The sequence below is a fragment of the Erinaceus europaeus genome, chromosome 2, assembly GCF_950295315.1.
Source record: "Erinaceus europaeus chromosome 2, mEriEur2.1, whole genome shotgun sequence".
NCBI classification, from domain to species: domain Eukaryota; kingdom Metazoa; phylum Chordata; class Mammalia; order Eulipotyphla; family Erinaceidae; genus Erinaceus; species Erinaceus europaeus.
In genome coordinates, this window is record NC_080163.1 from 116976307 (window position 1) to 116999826 (window position 23520).

The following is a 23520-nucleotide window of genomic DNA, read 5'->3' on the forward strand; positions in this document are numbered from 1 at the left end:
CAAGCCCTTAGTTCGGCCGACTCTGAGGACCATCACAAACCCACTGGCTTCCCTTCCAGAAACACACACACCTGTCATGGGTCCCAGAGCTCCCAGGCTTACTGTAGTTGTAACACTGCCAGGGCCATCACTCATGGACAGACAGCACAGCACAGCACAGCACAGCACAGCACAGCACAGCCCTGTCTGCCTGCCTTCCTGAACACAGCTGCCTCTCCCTCTGTCACTTATTCCAAGTGGCCTCAAGGTCCCAGAGTTCAAGGCATCCTTCTCTGGTGCTATGATCAGCCCTTCTTCCACCCAAACACCATGAGATCTTCAGGAGAACTTTTTATATTTCTCAACAGTTGCCAAAATCTAGATCACTGCTTTGCTGCTATTAGCTATAATTCTGTTTTTTCATTTGTATGAAGTGAGGCTTTTCAGATTACCAAGTTGTGCTTGTTCTTAAAATGGGTGCATCTGGCTGGCCCTGAAACTTCTCCTAACATCTCAGCACTCAGTCAGTGAAGCTCAGTCAGTGACGCTGGCAGGCACCAGTGAAGCAGCTGTTGTTAGGTTTGGAAGAACCTGAATGTGATTGACACCATGAAGACACACAGGACAGTCTGTGTCCAGTCACTGCACACCCACCCAGCTTTTGACCATGATAGAATCGGAGCTCTGTCTCTAAAGCATAGGCTCCCTGGAGATGACCTGACATCTCCAGTGGGCTCACTAGGCTGCTCCTGGGCGCCTTATAAACCACCTGTTAACCACCCAGGGCTCTTAACAGCAAAAAAGGTATCCATCATAAAGTCAAAAGAATCATCCTGGTGATGGAGCCCCTCAGAGCCACATCTCTTGTTAAGTCCATCCCTTATGACCCAGGAAGAACCAGAAACAGCAGGAAGTTGGCAGTGGGGGTGGGAGTGGGTACCAGAGCCAGGAGTGATGCCACCAGTGGAAACCAAGTGTTTGGGTCTAGATGTCTCATACAAATCCCTCACCTGAGTGGTTTTAGAGGAGACAAGGCAGGAGGAGTGAGGGAAGAGGTATGAGCATCCTGGCCATGTCTGGAGGAACAGCATAGCAGGTAAGGGAGGACAGGGCCCTGGCGGGGGGCAGAGATAGAAACACCTGCTCAGGACATTGCTGGAGAAGCTCTGTGTTGCCAGCTCTGAGGCAGCACTCCTCCCTAACCAACCACTGCTTCCAAGAGCCTTTTCTAGATGGTGGTAATCTGTTTAAAACATAAAGGTGAATAAGTAAAAGATAACTATATGTTCAGTTCCTCAACCAGATGCTAAGGGAGAAGGTTGCTTCAGGAACCAGGCCTCTGTAGCTGCTGACCAGGGCACAAGCTGGCCCAAGGCTCCACGTCAAACTCAGTCCTGAGCCAGTGCAGACACCCAGGCCCTCATAGACAAACAGCATGATTAGGCAGAACAATATGCAAAAGACACATCTTGAAAACAGAGGTTGAAACTGGTCATTTATTTATGAAAAGGTCTACATGGACTGTTTGCATTTTAAAATGAGGTTGAAAGTGTCAGAATCATAAACATTCACCTGTAAGTAGATGCCGTCATGCGGAAGAATAATGAAAGAGGGCATCAAGGATATTTTCATTTTTAAAAACATTTAGCTTTAGGAATGTCTACCACCTTTGGATTCAATCACTTTTCTATTTAAAAATAATAAAATAACATTAGAAGGAGCAAGATAACACATTCTTCACACAGTGAAGTTGTGTGTTTATAGAATTCAAACAAACCCCCCACCCCAAATCAAAACCACATTCTCTTACTGACCTGTGAACATAACAAAGTGGCTTTGGTAAATTCTATCAAGAAAAAGTATGTTTCACTCAAAGCAGAAAAATAAATATATTAAAAACAAATAGTCATTATCATTTTTGATAAACTACAACACAAGAAAATTTCATTTTTACATTAATCTTTGCAGAAAAAGAAAAAAAACAGTGCATCTACTCCACTCCCAGTCTGGCTTTGTCTTCAGATTTTAGACACAATCTGATATACTGCTTTGCACCCTGCTTCACAGACACATGACGGGGAGTTACAGGCACTTAGCATTTCGGCACACAAGCCACTGCTGGCACAAGGCAGGACCCCCATTCCAGGGGGATCCCCCACCTGTGCCCCCAACCCTTGAACACTATGCTTACTCCCTGGCACCCCAAGACAGAGCCAGTCAAAGACACGCTAAACTGGCTCCTGTTAAGCCTTGAGTGTGCACGTTTGTGTGATACAGCGAGGATTTCTTTAGAGAAAAAAAGGAGTACAGTCTACAGACTAAACTTTTACCTGAGGAAACAACATTTTCCAAATCAGTCATCACACTGAAAATCACACACAACTCTCTGTGATATGAAACAAAACCTCCACCATTGCAAGGCTCTAACACAACTGGTTAACACATACCACCGCTTTAGACCCTTTTAGCAAGGATTTGTCAAGTAAACTTTTCTGTTAAGGAAAGACAATGGTATGTAAATGGTAGGTACACAGCTGGATGACTGTTGGGTGGCAGATACTCACCCACTGCTGTTCTGCTCTGGGCGTGAACTGTGAACACCCACTTCCATGGAACAGTGTAGAAACATACACTGCACAACTCACGGACAATCTTTTCCTATGAGGAAAGCACAGTGTAGCTGGAGGTTTTGTTCCCTAAGACAGATATGGGAACCACCTGGAAAGAGGAACCAGCCTGCCTGGAGGGAAAACAAAACAAAACAAAACAAAACACATATCTAGACATAAAAAGTGCTCCTCAAGCTGCTGTCAGATCAGCATAATTAATAGCTTCTTTGGATCTACCATCACTCACAGTAAGAATCTCATTTTGAAAAAGAAAAAAAAAACCTGGGTATTATATAAAAGAGGCACTTCCAGTATTTTATATACAGTTTTAACTCTAGAATGAGCATATTAAATTTTTCCAAACAAAATTAGGAGTTGCTAAAATTGTTCCATACTTAATAGCATTCTTTAATCAAAGAGCAAGAGAACAAATGCTTAGAAGAAAATAAAGATAAATCTTTAAAAGTTCTGGAGGTAAAAATAAAACCTCAAAGTAAGAACCACTGTCACCATCTAACACATGGCGGAGGCTGCTCCTAGACTGGGGGAGTGAAAGGGCTGAGGACCACAGTCACTGGTGTTTGACTGGATGTGACATTTGCTTTTCTAACTACTATTCAGTTTGTCTACATATTTTACAATGTAAAAAGCAAACAAAAAAACAAATTTCCAGGTCAAACACGCTTTAATGTGACTTTTGGATGATTCAGCTTACACCTGGGTTGCAAGTTTCTGGCAATGGAAGGAGAGAGTAGCCACTACATTCCGTGTCTGGGGCTCTGCGCTTATGTTCCCTGCAAGAAGGGAAACTACTGCAGCTGAGGACAGCGTGGGAACAGCTCGGTGGTAAACTGGTATCGTACATCAGACACCCACACCAGCTCCAACACAGGTGCAGCAAGTGGGCACTTCTACAATAAGGCAGCCAAGTGTACAGTCCCTGCTTATTTCCACTGAGGAATCACAGTTTGCTTGGGAATGTTCTAATTCAGCAGATGAGGATGAAGAGTCCAAGTAGGAAAAACAGGCACAGAGTAAATCCTCTACTCTGTAAAGACAGAATACTGTGACATACTAACAACAGCAAATGTTAAGAACCTTAATGCGGTGACAGGTGCATTGGTGGAGATGCTCAGTCCAGCCCCTCCCAGTTCTCGGTCAAGTGGCCTCTGCTGGGCCGTCGGATGCTGACCAGCTTCCCGGCTGACCGCAGGCCCCACCGGGAGCTGTTTCCGGAGCCAGCCAGGCTGGTGTACTTGGTGGAGGCCTTACCATTGTCTTCCCAGCCTGGCCGAGAGGAAGGGTCACTCACACTGTCACTAGATTCAGCTGCTACATCCTCAACATCCAGTTTTGGAGGCTCCCACCCTTCAATCTCATCTGGTTTCTTAGATTGTACGTTCTGTTTCAAAACCAGATTGTCCCAAAACCCGGATTTCTTCTCCGTCTTTAACTCTTCTCTTAGTCGTAAGTTAGTTCTACAGGAGACAAGAGTTCAATATTGTTAAGCCCATCCTCTTAAGTCCTCCAGTGATTTTTTTTTTTTTAGCAAAACCTTAAACTGTTCACAAAGCTAACATTTTATATGTAATATTTTTAAATGAGGAAGTTAGTCGTGACATGTTGTTAATGAAACTTGTGAAAGCTATATATTTTTTATTTATAAAAAGGAAACACTGGCAAAACCATAGGATAAGAGGGGTATAACTCCACACAACTCTTATCACCAGTACTCCGTATCCTATCCCCTCCCGATAGCTGTGAAAGCTATATTTTATGGTACCATTTGACTGCATACATACAAAGAACTAATTTTCAACCAAGAAGACACTAAAAGGCCAAGGCCAGGGTCAGGTCATAGCAGAAACACATAGGACTTGTATGCAAAGGGTCCCAGGATCAATCCCAGGCACCAGCAGTAGTCATGTGTTGCTCTGAGGGAGTGCATAAAAAATAAATCCTAGAAAAAGACAGAAATCCAAGGTCTAGATTAAAAAGTTCTGGAGAATTAGTGCACATATCAGTAGATTTCAATAAGGTGTTCACATAGCATTCAAACATCTTAAGTAACCTACTAAAACAAAAGTAGGAATTCTTTTCAAAGACTTATTTCATGAGAGAGACAGGAGTGCTACTCAGCACCAACAGCTGTGATACTGGGGGGTTAAACGCAGGGCCTCAGGCATGCAAGTCCTGCACTTTCCCCGCTAAGCAACCTCCCTGATTGCTCCTTTGCCTTTGAATGAACATGCTGCTTATTTTATACCATTTTCATCTTTACATTTTTTTTAAAAAGTCGTAATCTTCTAAGCAGTGTCAGTTGAGATATATTCACTTTTCTGTAAACTCTTTGCAGTTATTATCAACCTTCTGCCTTTTCAACTGTGCCCGTTTTCTCTGTTTTCTGATGACTGAGCTTTGTACGCAAGGCTACAGGTTGCATCATGCTCCAGGCTCCCTGACCAGAGCAGGTCCACAACCTATTTCTCTTTATTTCAGTGGTTGGACTTGCCTCCGGACCTCCAGATCCTCTAGCTTATACAATTTATCTCTATTTCCTCAAAAGCCAGGAGACCCTTATCCTCATAATAGTAGGCTATTGTCCACACTCAAGAAGGACAGTGACTGAGAGTGACCATCTACCCACCACGCTAACCTTGTGAAGTGACCCTGTCAACTCCCCTGCCCACCCCCACCCTCACCCCCGCCCCAAATGCCTGCTCTCCTGAGTCGGATTATCCATCTGTGTGAGACTTACCCTTTCGACTTGGGAGATTTACATCTCTCAAGCAGATGTTGTTCATCATCTTTGTTAAACAGAGAAGTCACTTCTTTCCAGCCTCGGAAACTGGTTCCCTGGACCTAATAAGAGATTAGCAAAAGATCAATTCTGATGGTAGATCCCAGTTTTGTAGATCCCAGAGGACTGAGTGAGAAAAGACACAGACTCAGTCTGCCTGTGTGCAGTTTCCCTCTCACTGAAGGTCATTTGGATGGCACATCCCACCAGCTGTCCATGTGCTAAACACACTTTCCCCTAACCATCGGCCCACCCCCGCCGATGTGGGGCTCACAGCATGCTTCACTGACACAGGCTGGGTGGCTGGCACTCCCACAACACAGGAGGGGACATGTCGAGGCTTGGGCACCTGTGGGTGGCCAGACTGGACTGGCTTCCATGTTTGACTTTGGGGGAAGAATCATTTGATGGGTTCTAAGACAATTAGATCTTGTACAACTTTCATTTTTGAAATCAGAATGTATCTTATAATATATATATCTGACATCTCAGAATCAGACACACAGAAGAGTGGAATGGAGAGACAGAGCCACATCCCAGAGCTGAGTCTAGGGCCACCATACTCACATGTGCCGCCAGAGGCCAAGCTCTCTGTGATGCTGCCCTCCTCCTCCTCTTCGAGGGGTAGGAGAGAACAAAGGAGTCACCTCCCACAGGGAAGACCTAGGTTTAAAACATTCTGAAAATAAAAATGCCACAAAAAATAAAGTGACACTGAAACCTAAACCAAGAGATGGCCCATCGGAAGGTGCAGAAGGAACGAAGCTCACAAGCAGCTGTGACTGGACACGGTGGGTGTTCAGAAATGAGAAAGTGAGATTATAGGCCCTGAGCAAAGAAGTCATGACAAAAAATGAGTAAAATTTTAAAAACAGAAATTGGGGGTCAGGCGGTAGCACAGCAGGTTAAGCGCAGGTGGCGCAAAGTGCAAGGACTGGCATTAAGGATCCTGGTTCGAGCCCTGGCTCCCCACTTTCAGGGGGGTCGCTTCATAGGCAGTGAAGCAGGTCTGCAGGTGTCTATCTTTCTCTCCCCCTCTGTCTCCCCTCCTCCCTGGAATTCTCTCTGTCCTGTCCAACAGCAACATCATCAATGACAACAATAATAATAACCACAACAGTGATTAAACAACAAGGGCAACAAAAGGGGGAAAAATAGCCTGGTGCAGGCACAGAATCCAAGCGATAACCCTGGAGGCCTAAATAAATAAATAAATATAGAAGTCATAACATCAAGAAGGACAGGTGGGAGGTGTAGGCAACCCACCACTTTGACAAGCCCAACCCTACAGGGCTCTGACAACTAAGTGCAGGGATACCCGCAGCTGGAGGACTGGTATTTTGTTGTCCCTGGGCCTGACAGTGCTTCTGAGAAAGCCAGAGCCCCTGACAGAGAATCTCAGGACATCCCAGACATACCGAGACCTGACTTGGGACCTGAATTATATCAGGTGAAAAGAAGGTTGTGGCTTCTTATCTTCAGAGTCCCATCAGCTCTGTCCTCAACACTCAGCAATGACCTAGGAGACCTGCTCCCCCCACCCCCGCCACTTACAGAAGACTCAAAATGCATGTGAGCACTTAACCTAATGAATACGACTATGTATAAATCTATACAGCAGAATCAATGGAGCTAAAAAGGAGAAGCAAACAGTAATACATTTATAGAGGAGAATATGATACTCTGTCCGCAGCACTGGAGAGTCATCCAGGCAGGGATGGGAACAGCAGATCTGGATGTCACTTGACACCAGTCCACAAATACATAAAGGTCTCTCCAACAATAACAGAATATGTACTTTTCTCAAGCACACATGAAACATTTTCTAGAGTAAACCATGTTGGGCCATGAAACTGGAAGAGTGAAATCATCCTAAGTATGTTCTCTGACCACAATAGTAGAAAGCTAGAAATAATGAGAGGGAAACTTACAAACAGAAAGAAATTAAGCAACACTCTTCTGAGTAATGGATCAAATACATCAAAGGGGAAATGAAAACTAAACAAAAATGGTACCAAAATTGATGGGGCACAGCAAAAGTAGTTCTACAGGGAAGTTTGTAGCAGTAAATACCTAAATTAAGAAATGAGAGATCTCAGATAAGCAAAGATAACCTTTATGCCCCAAGCATCTAGAAAAGGGGGGGGGGGGTAAGCCCATTGTTCATAGGATAGAGAAAATAATACAGATTAGAGAACTAATATATCAGAGAATAAGAAGCAAAATGAAAGATGTATATAACTAAGAGCTAATTCTTTGAAAAGGTAATTGACAAGAGTTTAGCTGCACTTGTGAAGGGGGATGAGAGATCCAAAACTTTAAAAAGATATACATAAAAAAAAGGTGACATTAGGGAGTCTGGTGGTAATGCAGTGGGTTAACCACGTACACTTAAGTGTACGTGGCGCAGAGCACAAGGACCAGCGTAAGGATCCTGGTTCTAGCCCCCAGCTCCCCACCTGCAGGGGAATAGCTTCACAGGTGGTGAAGCAGGTGTGCTGGTGTCTTTCTCTCCCTGTCTTCCCCTCCTCTCTCCATTTTTCTCTGCCTTATCCAATAACTACAACAATAATAACTACAACAATAAAATGAGGGCAACAAAAGGGAATAAATAAATCTTTTTTTTTAAAAAAAGGTGACATTAGAACTGAGGATGCAAAATACAAAGAGTTAGAAGCTATTAAAACTGACTATATAAGTTACAATCCCAGCAACTGATCAAACTAGAAAATACAGAAAAATATACAGCCTACCATTAAATCTGGAACAGAAAATCTAAACAGATTGATTGCTAGCAAAAAGAGTGAATCAGTAATTAAAAAGCTTCCAGAAATAAGCACACATATATACAATCAACTGATAATTGACAAATGAACCAAGAATAGCCACTGGAGAAGAGACCACATCTTTAAGAAATGCAGTAGGTGGTGCTGCAAAAACTGAATGGTCACATATAAAAGAACCAAACTTGCCCCGTTATGCTCTAAAAAAACAAACAAACAAAAAACCTCAAAATGGACTAAAGATGTAAATCTATGATCAGGAACAATAAAACAGATAGAAGAAAACATGGGGGAAAGCTAAGATGGATCAGCCAGAAAGACACCTCACCAAATAGGACGTATGCCTTGTCATGTCTGGCCAAGGTTTAAATTCTGACACCACAGGAGTGAGGTGGTATCTCAATGTTGTCTTTATTTGCATTTCTCTGACAATCAGTGACCTGGAGCAGTTTTTCATATGTCTGTTAGCCTTTTGGATCTCCTCTGAGGTGAATGTCTTGTTCATATCCTCTGCCCATTTTTGGATGGGGTCATTTGCTTTTTTGGTGCTAAGTTTGCTGAGTTCTTTGTATATTTTGGTGATTAGTCTCTTGTCTGATGTTTGGCATGTGAAGATCTTCTCCCATTCTGTGAGGGGTCTCTTTGTTTGTGTAACAGTTTCTGTGGCTGTGCAGAAGCTTTTCAATTTAATGTAGTCCCACTGGTTTGTTTCCACTTTAGTCTTCCTTGCAACTGGGTTTGTTTCAACAAGATGTCCTTGAGGTTTAGGTGGGAACCGCCTCACTCCTGTGAGAATGGCATACATCAAAAAGGACAGCAGCAACAAATGTTGGAGAGGCTGTGGGGACAGATGAACCCTTCTGCACTGCTGGTGGGAATGTAAATTGGTCCAGCCTCTGTGGAGAGCAGTCTGGAGAACTCCCACAAGGCTAGACATGGACCTTCCATATGACCCAGTAATTCCTCTCCTGGGGATATACCCCAAGGAATCCATAATGCCCAACCAAAAAGATATGTGTACATCTATGTTCACAGCAGCACAATTCATAATAGCTAAAACCTGGAAGGAACTCAGGTGCCCAACAGCAGATGAGTGGCTGAGAAAGCTGTGATACATATACACAATGAAATACTACGCAGCTATTAAGAACAATGAGCCCACCTTATCTGACCCATCTTGGACAGAGCTAGAAGGAATTATGTTAAGTCAGGTAAGTCAGAAAGATAAAGATCCCCGGCTCCCCACCTGCAGGGGAGTCGCTTCACAGGCGGTGAAGCAGGTCTGCAGGTGTCTATCTTTCTCTCCTCTTCTCTGTCTTCCCCTCCTCTCTCCATTTCTCTCTGTCCTATCCAACAACAACAACAACAATAATAACTACAACAATAAAACAACAAGGGCAACAAAAGGGAATAAATAAATAAAATAAATATTTAAAAAAAAAAAAAAAGAAAGATAAAGATGAGTATGGGATGTCCCCACCCATCAACAGAAGTTGAGAAAGAAGAACAGAAAGGAAAACTAAAAGCAGGATCTGATTAAATTGAGATCAGGGCACCAATGTAAAAACCCTGTGGTAAAGGGGAGGGTGGCCACTGGGCTTCCTGGTGCGACGGGAGGGGGGGTGGTGGGGATGGAACACAGTCTTTTGGTGGTGGGAATGGTGTTTATGTACATTCCTATTAAAATGTAAACATATAAATCACTATTTAATTAATATGAGAGGGGGGAAATTGATCATATGTCTAGAACTTCTTAAAACAGATTGAGTCTTTTAAATACATAGGCTGAGTCCTTGATATGTGGACTCTCTCAAAAGCCTAGACCAGGGAGAACAGAAGCAAACGATAGCACAGCTATATATAAGATGCTGGGTATTATACCCCAAACCCTAACAAAGGGACCTTCCAAAGTTAACCCAATCATCAAATAATGTGATGATAACAATAACTATCCATTGTCTTCTTGAACCCTAAGACAACAGGAACCTCACATTTCCACTATAAAGCCTATATTTCCCCCAGTCCTGGAAGCTTAGGGTGGGGCCCACTTTCCTGTATGCTTCTCTCAATTCACATCAAATAATACTGCATCCGCGGATCACAACCTAACCAACGCAATGAGTGCCACCACAACATGCTTCACTTCAGACTGTGACCAGAGACTTCAGGTGTGGAATGACAACCCTTCAGCTTCATCACTCGGGTGAGACCTTTCCTTTCATAGTATTCTCTAACTCCATCCCAGGTGGTTCATTTCCTAACAAGGTCCCAAAACCTAGATATATTCCAGGTCCCCTGAGATAGAGCATAGGTTCACCCGTGCCCGTAAACTAGGGGAAGAATATATACCTGAAAGCAGAAATACACAAGAGCATGCAGGGAAATCCCCCCAACACCTCATCTTCACTATTCCAGTCTTTAGGTCCATGATTGTTCAACAATTTGTTTGGCTTTGTATGTTAACTCTCTTTTCAGCTACCAGGTTCCAGATGCCAGCAAGATGCTGACCAGACTTTCCTGGGCAGAGGACCCCACCAATGTGTCCTGGAGCTCCGCTTCCCCAGAGCCCCACCCTACTAGGGAGAGAGAGAGGCAGACTGGGAGTATGGACCGACCAGTCAACGCCCATGTTCAGCGGGGAAGCAATTAAAGAAGCCAGACCTTCTACCTTCTGCAACCCACAATGACCCTGGGTCCATACTCCCAGAGAGACAGAGAATGGGAAGGTTATCAGGGGAGGGGATGGGATATGGAGATCAGGTTATGGGAATTGTACGGAACTGTACCCCTCTTATTCTATGGTTTTGTTAATGTCTCCTTTCTTAAATAAAAAAAATAAATAATTTAAAAAAATTCTGACACCACATGGGAATGGCTATGCACCAGAGGAAGCTCCAGGTCTACCGACTATGGTGACTCTCCCTCCTCCTATCTCCTTCCCTCTGTATCCTTTATTCGAATGAATCTGAATGAAAACATGCTGGCTTGGGAGTGGCGAAATGCATGTGTCAAGTCACTGCTTTGAAAACAAAGCCCAAAATTTTAGATATGACATCTCAAGGTCAGATAACAAAAGCAAAAAGAAACAAGTAGGACTAATTCAAACAAAAAGCTTCAGCACAGTGAAAGAAACAAAATTAAAAGGCAACTTACTAAATAGGAGGAGACAATTGCTAAGGGACTTATATTCAAAATAGAGAATTCATCTCACTCATTACCAAGAAAATAACCCAACTAAAAAACAAGCATTTTTTTTTCCCAAAAGAGATATGTGAATGGTCAACAGGTACATAAGGAGGTACTAATCAGTAGGAAAATACAAATTAAAACCACAATGAGCTGGCAACTCAGATTTGATAGAATGACTATCCTTACAAGAGGGAGAAGTAGCAAACACTGGCAATGACAGGGACAAACTGGAGCCCTTGTGTGCAGATGGAGGGGTTATACACTGGTACAGCCACTATGGAAGAGCCTTCAAAAAGTCACAAATAGAACTATCACACGACCCAGCAGTTCTCTTTGGGCCAGGGGCAAGAGGTTGCCATTTTCCAGACCAAATGCAGTACAAGGCTGGGGTGGCATCCACAGGTCTCTCCAGGTGAGTAGGTTTCCTGTCTGTCCTGTTTATGGTTTTAACATGTCAGATGGGCGATGAGCAGTCAACTTTACAAAACTTAAATTAAGCAGAGAAATGGCCAGTGCTTTGCATGGCTTGCTCTTATAATAAGCATTCCCTACAACCATGACCTGTGGAAATGCCTCTCAGTGGGAGACTCATAAGTCCAAGTGCATATCCACAGTCCCTGCACAGCACCAAAGGTGTGAGAACAGTGACAGAATAAGTAGTTCCTGAAAGTGTGACAGCCTGTGAACAAGCTCCAAACAAACTTTGCCTGTCTGATTCATTTAGTCACTTACTCAGCAGTGTTTAATGTCCCCCAGACTTTGACAGTCAATTCTAAATTCTTCCTGCTTGAGGGTGTGGCAGTGGTGATGGTGGTGGTGGTGGTGGGAGTCAGAGACTGTGCATCTGTACCACAAAGCTGTGAGCAAGAAACACTTTTCGGTGGTGGGAGTCAGAGACTGTGCATCTGTACCACAAAGCTGTGAGCAAGAAACACTTTTCAGGTAGAAATACCTATGGTGGGGGCCGGGCAGTAGTGCAGAAGGTTAAGCACACATGGTACAAAGCAGGAAGACTGGCATAAGGATCCAGTTCAAGCCCCAGTTCCCCACCTGCAGGGCAGTCGCTTCACAAGTGGTGAAGCAAGTCTTCAGGTGTCTTTTTCTCCCCCTGTCTTCCCATCCTCTCTCAATTTCTCTCTGTCCTATCCAACAACAACAACAGCAATAACAACAACACGGGCAACAAAAGGGGAAAAAGAGCCTCCAGGAGCAGTGGATTCATAGTGCTGGCACCAAGCTCCAGCGATAATCTTGGAGGCAAAAAAAAAAAAAAAATCTATGGCCCACTGGAAACAAGCAAAGATCACACACAGGAGACCCAGGAACCTCCAGCAAGATACCAGCAGTCTCTGTCAGGTGCTCTGTCTGTGCAAAGGTGGACTCAGCCAGACACATCTGCACTTGATGTGTTTATATTAACTTGTGGACTTTCAGGTTTTGTGTGCACTCACTATCTCTAGACAATAAACAAGATGCTGTCACTGCAGAAAGACAAAGCAGGCCGGCTGGCAGTCAGGAATGAGGAGCGACTATTTTTGTTGCCCTTTAGTACATTTAAATTCTCCACCAGGTGTCTGCCACAAAGCTGATTCCCCCAGTCTGCCTTCTGGGAGTCCAAGCTCCAGGCACTATAGACTCCATTTCCAGTGAGAGCAGCAGAGGGGTATCCATAGGGACAAGGCTTGGTGCATTGTGTCCCCCAATCTCATCCACATGGAAAGAAAGAAAGCACAAGACTATTTAGAGTACAGAAAACATCTTAGGTTTTAGGATAAACCTGGTCACAGAACTAGGGACCTGGGTGTGTGAAGCACTGACTGCTCATGGGTACAGACTGGGCCCTGGGTCCCCTGCCACACCCCAGGTCATTTCAGCCACCTTAAGGCAACAGGCACAGATATAAGGACAAAGGACTCCAGCAGGGAGACCTCAAGACCTCCGGATGATTCCTTAGGTGTAACAGTGAATGAGGGGGGTAGCCTCATAGCACAAAGGGACCTTTGACTTCAAATCTGTTGCATTCAAGTAGCTGCCAGGGTTCATGAAGCCCGGTTACTTAGGTTACCATCTGGTTGCTTAACCCCCTATATCCACCCCCAGACTAAGCCTGGCCACACCCCTCCAGGAGTGCTTTCCTCCAGCAGTTTCCATAGGTCTTTAGAAACTGAGGAGATGACCTGAAAGGGTCAGGGGTCTCCAGTACTGTGAGTGCAGTACTCCCTTTCTTCCTTCAGCTTTCCTTCCCTTGTGGAACCTCAAGAGGCAGCACTACAGTGCTTATTAACAAAGTTCCAAACTGGGAAACAATCAAGAAGGCAGAGTCCTCGACAAAAAAAAAAAAAAAGTTTAGCAAAGGAGGCAAGGACCGAGGTCTCCTCAGCAAGATGAGGGTTTAAAGCGACAACACATGTCAGTCCCCACCGCAAAGCCACCATGGTTAAGAGTCATTGCTTTAGCTAACTTTAACCGGACAGAAGAGGGGATCTACAGAGCCCTGAGGTCCCATAACTGAGAATGAGAAAGGCTGGTTCAGAGTCTGAGTATGGGAGAGGTGCTGTCAGCTTTATGTTATCTGTTTTGAAACCGAGGGTAGAGTACAAAGAAATAGTTAACTCAGACTCTGAAGGGTCAGGGGTCTCCAGCCAAGAGTAGAGCTGGTGTAAGACAGCTGCAGAGGCAAGAGCTTGTTGTGCCCTTTCTTATGCATATCTCAGACCCAAGCTTAACTTAATTCAGACCTTTTTAAGCTTCATTTTTAATCATTCTCCATTTGAGAAAAAAACAACCTTATGTCCTTTTAAAATATCTATCTGGAAATGAAATGGCTAATTGCCTATTAATAGCAGCAATTACTTACTTCAAGTAGGATTTAGAATGGGGAACTTTTTCTTCCCACATTAAATTTCTGAACAAAGTATCTCACTGAAATAAAAATAAATCTTCTTAAATGATGACTTAACATTCAATTTATGTAACCAACATGAATTATAATCTTTGTATACTCCCAATGAAACAAACCTGATAATAAATACATGAAGGGCATGAAGTAAACCAGTATTTTTCAAACACTCTGTACACAATCTAGACTAAGCAGCCTCCCCATCAGGCGGCCTCTAGTCCTAAAGCACCTGAAAGGAATCCAGTAAACCAAATCCCTCACAGAGATCCTTCCTTCCTCCTAATCAGCTTTAGTAAGAGCCTACTGCTGATCTCTGAGAGCAGGGTAGAAGGGCTCTGAGTAGGGGGAATAAAGATCTGCACATTATTGGGGTCATTACAGACTATATGTGTGTGTCCCCAAACTCATATGTTGGGATCCTGACCACTCAGAGGACAGGGAAGGTGTTTTAGGGTGAGGCTGGGGTCTGGTGATGGGATTAGTGTCTTCACCAGCACATCAACAGTGAACACCTGCCAGATCTGAGCCACTCTCCTCAGTGTTTGGTTCTAGCTGCCCAGTGGACTAAGACAGGAATGCTTAACATTACTCTCCGCTTCTAAGTATGGAAAAAAGCGACCCCAGTGGGGGAGGGAAAAAAAAAATATATATATATATATATAGTTACTTGCCAACTGAAATCCAGAACATGGGGATTTTTTTTTTTAAGAAAAATTTTAGACAAATGAATATATTGATAATCTGTTGACAGAAGTAGATGGAAAATCCATGGCTTGTACCCTTGTACCCACTTCTAAGTACTGAACATTTTCTTCAATGCAGCAATGAGACATAAAAGCTGATTGAAAACTCGTGATACCAGATAATCAACACTTCAATGATGTAAAGGATTTAAACTGATTCTCAAAGCCCAGGTTTTTTGCGCACGCCTTTCATGAATATCCTTAAAGACACAGTCTTTCTTTTGAGGGGCAGAGGGGCTGGGGTGTAAGAGTACTGGCTGCAGGCTATCACCTGAAACCTGAACCACATGGCAGGTGAGGACGACATGGGTCCTCTACCCGCCCACATACCAAGACAACACTGGACCTGGCACCACCACCTGAGACACAGAGGCTGGCTCTGTGTTGACCTCACGAGTGCCAGGTGTTCAGTCTCCTCTGGAGATCTCTGCTTTCCCATCTGCTCCATCCCAGAGTTGTTTCCAACACAAAAACTTCACCTCGGGGAGCTTTTCCCATAGTCTTACATGGCAGGAGGAGCAAAGTCAGATCTCTCCGGTTTCTAGCACTCCGGGTCTCCCTTCTGGTATAGGACTTGATTCCAGAGGAAAGGAACAGGAGTCACACACCTGACCTCTGAGACTCCAGCAGCACCTTCTCCTAAACGGCCAGGGGCACTTCATCTCCTCTCTTCTCACCTCTAATAGCTCCACCACAAAGGTCATCTCTCCTCTCTGGAGTCAACATCTCCTCCTGCACTGATCTCTTCTGTCCTGTGAAGGGTGATGGGGGTCAGCAAGGCAGCCAGAGGGCCAGAGGGGAAGTGAGCTCCTGGCAGTGGAAGAGAAGCCAATGAAAAATGGCCCATGTACCATCTCCTCTGTCGCTGGGTTTCTCATTCACTTACCAGGTTAGTCAGGTCCACATAACTAATAGTCCACAACCTACAAAAAAGCTGCTGCATGTTTTCTCCATTCCCACGCCTAGACCAGAAAGCGCTCTCTAACAAGGTTAACATTTAAATTAACTTACTATCTTACCACCAAACACTAATAAGGACCTAACTGCACCTATGCCAAAACAGGACTGTTTGATGCCAAAAATTGTGTGATGCCAAAAGGAACACACAGCTTGGGTCCAGATGAAAATAAATCAACCGCTATTTGAGTTACATACAGAGATCAAACACAGAATCAAGTGAATGGCACTGCAGCAGACAGAAGAAGGGATCTACAAAGCCCAAGATCCCAAAAGAATACAGAAGCAGGACTAGGGGACCAGCCAACCAGTTCCAAGCCAGGTGGACTGGATGGTCCTAATGACTGGCATACACACACACACACACACACCCCTAATCACTGGCATACACACACACACACACACACACACACACACACACACACACACACACACACACACACACACACACACACACACACCCTCTGAGGAACACAGGCTATGTCCCCACCACCTCCCTAGATGAATCTTTTATCCACCTTGGTCCACCTCACCTGTGAGACTAGAGGTTTATTCCACTGTATGTATGTGTGGAAATACATCAATCTTGTTAGAGTCAGATGATTCCTTCACAGTGGAGTCTCCCATTTACCCCCCACAAAAAAAAAATTCAGTTCCAAATTTAAGTATCAATATTTTCCAGGAAACTGATTGCAAGAATCAGTGGACCTGCTGGCCCAGCACATGACCACTTCAGCCTCCAACCTAAGAGGAATGGAGGCTCCCATGTCCATGGGGCGAGCAAAAGCGGGGCATGGACACCCACTGCCACCCTCCCTGACCCCAGCACTGGCAGGAGATGTGCTTTGGTGCAGAAGCAAATCTTCAAAGTGGAGATTTCTGATGCTTTGCCATGTGTGTGTGGCCCAGGTTCTAGCCCAGCCCCCACCACATCAAAGGAAGCTTCAGTGCTGTGGTCTCTTTCAGTCTCTGATTCTATCTTTAAAAAAAAAAAAAAAAAAAGTGGGGGTGGGGGAATAGAAATGGGGTAGGGAAAATGGGAGTTTTATTTTTTTAATTCCATTTTTTTATTTATTTAATGGAAACACTGACCATAGGATAAGAGGGGTACATTTCCACACACTGTCTACACCCAGAGCTCCATATCCAATCCCCTCCCTTGACAACTTTCTTATTCTTTATCCCTCTGGGAGTATGGACCAGGATCATTATGGGGTGCAGAAAGTAGAAGGTCCGGCTTCTGTAACTGTTTCTCTGCTGAACATGGGCTTTGGCAGGTCAGTCGCAGCCTGCCTCTCTCTTTTCCCTAGTGGGGCAGGGATCTGGGGAGGTGGGGCTCTAAGTGACATGGTGGGGTGGGTCCTCTGCCCAAGGGTGTTGGGTTGGCATCATGGTGGGAGTTTCATTTTAAAGTAAGAAATTAGACCCCGATGGAATCACTTCCCATACAAAAGTGGAGTTTGAATTTGATAATCAGACTTTATATGAGCTGTGACTTCATCTAGTTCCCCTGCCTATGAGCTCTGGCACCCAGCCAGTTTCACAGTTGGGTGGAAGATGGCAGTGTGGTGTGGAGCTCATGATGCCCAACCTTCTGTAAGCACCTTTCCTCTTCAATGTCCACTTTTGATTCCTCAATCATTGCAGGTGGGGGGGAGACCTATTACTATGAAACTTCTCTCTTATTAAAGCTACAAGCACAGACATTGAAAGCACTGTGTGTATTAGCACTTTAAATAATTGTGTCTCAGCCAGCACTAGCACTTTGGACAGAGAGAAGCCAAGGAGCCCTGAAACATTATTACTCAATACTGATCACAATAAGGCATGAGACAGAAAGGAACTAAAATAACTGAAAAGGAAAATAGATAATTCTTATTTAGTGAAAATTATACAATTATAAAATGGGAAAGGATCAAATGAAGAACTATTATCTCGAGTTAAGTGCTTAAATATAAAATATATGAAAATGAACAGCTTTATTCACTTAAAGATCGTAGAAAATGCTGTTCAGAAAAAAAACATTTAAATTATCCAGAAAATTCATGTTTTCATAACAAATTATATTTAAAGAGGATTTAAATAAATTAAAAGAAAAAATCATCCAAGTAATCACACATTAGAAAACATAACTTCTTTTCAAATACCTTTCCCACTGAGAGAGACTAGGGAAAGCAGAGAACTACAGCTCTGAGTCAAGCCAGCCTCAGAAGACTCAGACCTAAGGCCACTGGCTTTTGCCCCAGATCCTCCAGACACAGTGGCTGTTGTCACAATGTCATGTCCCTCAGGAATGCAGAATACAAGAAAAACATTGAAGAGAATGAAAAAGCTATCAACAACCTGGAAGAAAATATTTGTGAAAGACATACCTCATAAAAGGACTATTGTCCAAAATGTACCAAGACCTCTTAATACTAAACAATAAGAAAATGAAAACTTAACTTAAAAAAATGAGCAACAAAAATTGGTCAGATACAACACCTAAGAAGATATACCCAATGAAACCATACCAGTGAAACCCTATTGTTCATACAAAAGTCAGCTAGTGTTCTACATCCCACATGCAGAAACAGTTAACTAAAGCTAGCTTGCCTGTGGGTTTTCATGAAGTAGCATACAGTACACTGATTTCAGCAACAGCAATTAAGATAAGAGAGACAGATGGTAAATTAGCACAGTGAGAGGTTCTACATCATGTGCCACCAATACATGCAAAATAAAACAAGAAGCCAACATAACACACCTGTCAGAATGACCAAACCAAGAAGAACCCTGACAACACCCAATGCTGTAAGGGTGTGGAGCCATGGAGCGGCAGGGACTCTCACTGCTAAACACAGAACAGTGTAGTCACTTAGACAGTACGGTTGGCCTCTTACAAAACTAAACCTACTCTTATCACACAGTCCAACAGCTGTTCTCTTTCAAATTTACCCAAAAGAGTTGAAAATCTATGTTCACACAAAAATCTGCAGATGAATGTAATGTTGACAGCACCTTTATCCATAACTGCCAAAACCTGGAAGTAAGATGACCTTCAGGAAGTGATAAATTGTGATCCATGCAGATTCTGCAACAGTTAAAGAAATCTGAGCTTTGGTTTAGACTATAGCTCAGTGGTAGAGTGCCGGCTATGTATATGCTCTGGGTTCAATGCCCAGCTAGAAATATTTATATATATAAAAGAACTGAGCTATCACACACTACCACGTGCAAGGAACCAGATTCAAGCCCTCAGTCCCTACCAGGAACAGGGAAGTTTCATGAGTGATGAGTGAAAAAGTGATGCAGATGTCTTTCTCCCTCTCTACCTTGCCCTTCTCAATTTTTGTCTCTATCAAAAATAAATAAACTATTTTTTTAAAGAATGAGTACATTTTGCCACAAAAGACACTTATTTAATTTGTAAAAAAATGTGAACTATATGTCTTATGATAATCAAATCACTTTAATGATACTAAAAAACTGAGCTATCAAGTCATGAAAAGTCTTAGGGGAACCTTCAATGAACATTACTAAGTGAAAGAAGGCTGAAAAGGCAGTTACACAGTGTGATTCCAACTCTAGGACCTTCATGAAAAGGAAAAACTAGGGAGATGATAATAATAATAATAATAATAATAATACAGTGTCAGAGAACTGGGAGAAGAAATGACCAGCAGCACAGAGGATTTTAGGGTAGTGAAACAATTTTCTATGACCAGTATCTGTCATTTGGTACACTCCTCCAAGCCCACAGAACATGCACCACCAATGACCCTGATGCCAACTATGGACTCCAGTGATGACATGTCAGTGCAGGCTCATCTGTGTAACAAGTGTCCCAACTGCTGGGATGTGGAGAGTGGGGTAAGCTACGCAGGGAGGGATCTGGGGTCGAGGGGAGTCTTTGTATCTCCACCTCTATTTTGCAAAGTCCCTAAAACTGCTTTTAAAATAAAGCCCACTAAAAAGAAAAAGAAGGGATAGGATACTAGCATAGTGGTTATGTGGAGACTTTCATGCTTGAGGCTGAGAAATCCCAGATTCAGTCTCTAGCACCCCTATCAGCCAGAGCTGAGCAGTGTTCTGGCTAAAATAATTTTAAATAAATAAATAAATACTGGCCAAGTAAGACACCACACACATACGCACACAAAAAGTAAACAGGAAAGGGAAGACATATTTTTAAATGTCTAATAAAAGCTACTTGTACTGCCAGCTATTAAATGTATCATAAAAATCCAGTAAGTGGGCTGGGGAGATAGCCTAATGGTTATGTAAGACTTTCATGCCTGAGGTTCTGAGATCTCAGGTTCAGTCCCCAGCATCACCATAATCCAGAGCTGAGCAATATTCTAGTGGCTGTCTCTCTCTCCCCCTCTCACTTTCTTTCTCTCCCTTCCTTCTCCTATCCTTCCTTCCTTCCCTCTCTTATTAAATTTAATATATATATATATATATTTAAAATTTAGTAAGTAAAACTGAAAACAACAAAAATTGAAATGAACAGAATGGACAACAGACCCCAATACACAGCAACTTTAGTAATTAATAAATGTGGCAGAGCAATGAAAAAAGAATACTTTAATGAAGTTGGGACGACTGCTTGTCTACTTTGAGAAAAAAATTAATCTTTATTTCCATAACAGCCAGTGCAAACAGAAATCCCTCACAGCTGACTTACTCCTTTTAAATGAAGCATTAAAGAAACAGAAGACTCTGACCTCAGGGGGAAAAAAAATACCTTTGTAGCATAAAAGCCATAAGACAAAAAATAATAATAAAATTTTTTTAAAAAGATCTTATTTATTGTGTCTTAAGTATTCATTTGCTTATCTCAATAAAAAATGTGTGAAATTCATACACGTTACAAATAAAATATTGGAATATGGCACATTAAAAAATATTCGGGGGCAAGACAGCTTACCTGGATAGTGCACCTGCTTTGTTACACAGGTGATGCACGAGTCTGGCCCTCAGTGCCCTGAAGGAAGGTTCAGTGCTGTGGTACTTTTCCCACTGTCTCTGCTTCTAACTAAAAAAGTCACTGGAGAGCAGTGAAGTCCCAGCAACAACAAATAAAAAATATCTTTCCTGGCACAAAGCCCCTAAAATCTGGGAATCTAAGTTAGTGAGGTGCACATGGTTAGCGGTGCCAGAGCTCTCCCAACCCTCACCCCAGTCAGAATTCTCAGTCCCTCCACTGTCTTCAATGGGAAAAATGAAAACTGAGCTCCATCAACCAGGGAATGACTGAAGTCTCCTGCAGAAAACTCCCCCAAATTAGGCAGCACCCAGGTTAAGTGAAGGCATCTCATTCCTGGGGTGGGGGTTGTGACCAGAGGACATAGAAGCTTTGCTTCCACCCCCAAACCCTGCCTGATACCTCTGCCATGTGCTAATTCCTGAGCTTTTTGCCCTTTATGCCAAACCAGTGGTTCTGGGTAATGTATTAATACTTTTCTTGAGACTGTGGGCTGTTTGAATAATCACATCTGCTGAGGAGCACCGGGAACCCAGCTGAAAGTCAAGTTGAACAGAAATTTGGGCAGCCAGTGACCCTAACTTTTACTATGATAAAATGATTTACAATGTACCATCTGAACTGCTTCAATATACACAGCACTGGCTTGAGCAGTTTGGGAGGTGTACTAGAACACCACAGATTGATGGCTCATAACACCTGAAATAGATTTTTTTGGTCTGAAGTCCAAGCTACAGGAGCAGCAGATATAATGTCTCCTCCAGGCTCACAGACAGCACTCTTGTGTCCTACAAAGATGAGAGTTAAGGGCTCTCCCAGTCTCCTTGTGTAATGGCACTAACAGGGTGGGGGTGGGGCAGGGGGTGGGGAAAGGTCTGCCTGTATGAGGTCATCACCTCTTGACATCCTCATGTTGGGGGTGGTAGTGGAGGCTCAATACACGGATATGGACTTGAAGACATAGACATTCAGTCCAGAGCAAATATAGTCATATCAAAGACAAGTGCACTGTACAACCAACACCTAGAACTTTCTCATCTTATAAAAGTGAAACTTCTACCCATAGAATTGAGGGAGCAAGGCTACACATGCTTTTGCTACTCTGTTCTTAAACAGCTTGCAATTCTTCCCCACCAAGGAGGATTGCAAGTGTGGACTTTTCACATAAGGTCTTTCTTATGCACTGACATTTACCCTCTGCTTTAATTAGTTGGGCATTTAATCACAAAAAGATGCTGAATTCTGTGAAATGGCTTTCTGCATCAATTGAGAAGATTATTTGGGTTTTCTCCTTCATTATGTCAATGAGGCATACTGCACATTGCCTGACTTCTGAATGTTGACCCATCATTGCATTCCAGGAATTAATGCCCCTTAGTCATCCAGTGTGTTATCTTTTTAATGTTTTCCTGAATTTTGTTTGCTAGTATTGTGTTGAGGATACAAAATTTATCAAATTTTTATATAAAATACTAGCAAACCAAATTTAATACTTCCTATTCTCTTTGTTGGTATTTACACTTCATTCAAGCATCACTGTCCTGACCTTGTTCATTTCCTGATTTTGTTTAGTTCTCTATGTTCTCTTGTAGCTGGCTGAATTTAAGACAATTATTTTTAATTCGTGAGTTCTTCCTAGATCTCAGCTTCATTACATCAGTCTCTGGATATTTATTTTGTTCCTCTGATTGGGCCAATTTTCCCAATTTCCTCATATGCTTCATTATTATGATTACTTTAGCTCAGTACCAAGGACTGTTTTGCTAAGGCACTGACTGTTGACAACTCATAGCTTGAAAACTTATTCCTATGAGAGAGATACTGAGAAAAAGAAAGCAGAACATCACTCAGGCATACGTGGTACTGGGGATCCAACCTAGGGTCTCTGCAAGTCCTGTTCTCTACCCAGAGTCACCTCCCCAGCTGCCCTGGTATATTATATGAAATACATACATTTGTAAAGTGAATAAAAATGGTGCCACAAATTTAAGGTAACCTAGAAAATATGCATTGGTGCATTAAAGAACAGAAAACCAGAGAAACCTGAGTTCAAATTTGATCAGTGGCCTCCTCATCGGGCATGAGTTATTAACTTCTCTAAGTGCCTTAAAAGTAAAACACAGCTGATTCTAGTCATTCAACATATTTGTGTCCTAGATTGTCCTATAAAGTCTCTACAGACACTGAATCTTTCCCCTTAATTTCTTCAAGCCACAGGTCACGTTGTTGTTGTTGCTCACCAATCACATCACCTGATATCCTGTCTGTACAAAGGCAACTTATTTAATAAATATTGCTGATCTCATGCTGACATGAGATTCCAGCCTGAGTTCATTATCTGATGGCTTCCTCTGTGCTAGGCAGCAGGAGACTACACTGTAGCATGGAGCCCAGGGTATCTGAAAGAGCAAATACCTAACAGAAATCTCACAGATGTGAAAATGTGACTCAATGGACTGCAGAAGGGGCACCTGTCCTACTCTTAGGGTTACTGTGAAGGTTGGAGGAAAACATGAGAAGCAGAATGCCACACCAGTGGGATACTGAGTACCAATTCTTCAAGAATGTTCTATGTCTTGCTACTACCTTCAG

At 43.0% G+C, this 23520-nt stretch overlaps 1 protein-coding gene across 3 annotated transcripts in view; it reads right to left on the bottom strand.

The window, feature by feature from the left end:
- Positions 1–1457: 1457 nt before the first annotated feature.
- The window catches only part of TDRP (testis development related protein), a 32070-nt gene continuing 10007 nt past the window's right edge, over positions 1458–23520 (bottom strand). For all 3 annotated transcript variants that reach the window (XM_060184958.1, XM_060184959.1, XM_060184957.1), the window contains 2 exons: positions 5347–5450; positions 1458–4066 (listed from right to left, as the gene is read on the bottom strand). In XM_060184958.1, coding sequence (XP_060040941.1) covers positions 3721–4066; positions 5347–5450 — 450 coding nt within the window. In that variant the 3' untranslated portion in view covers positions 1458–3720. The remainder of the gene's footprint in view (positions 4067–5346; positions 5451–23520) is intronic.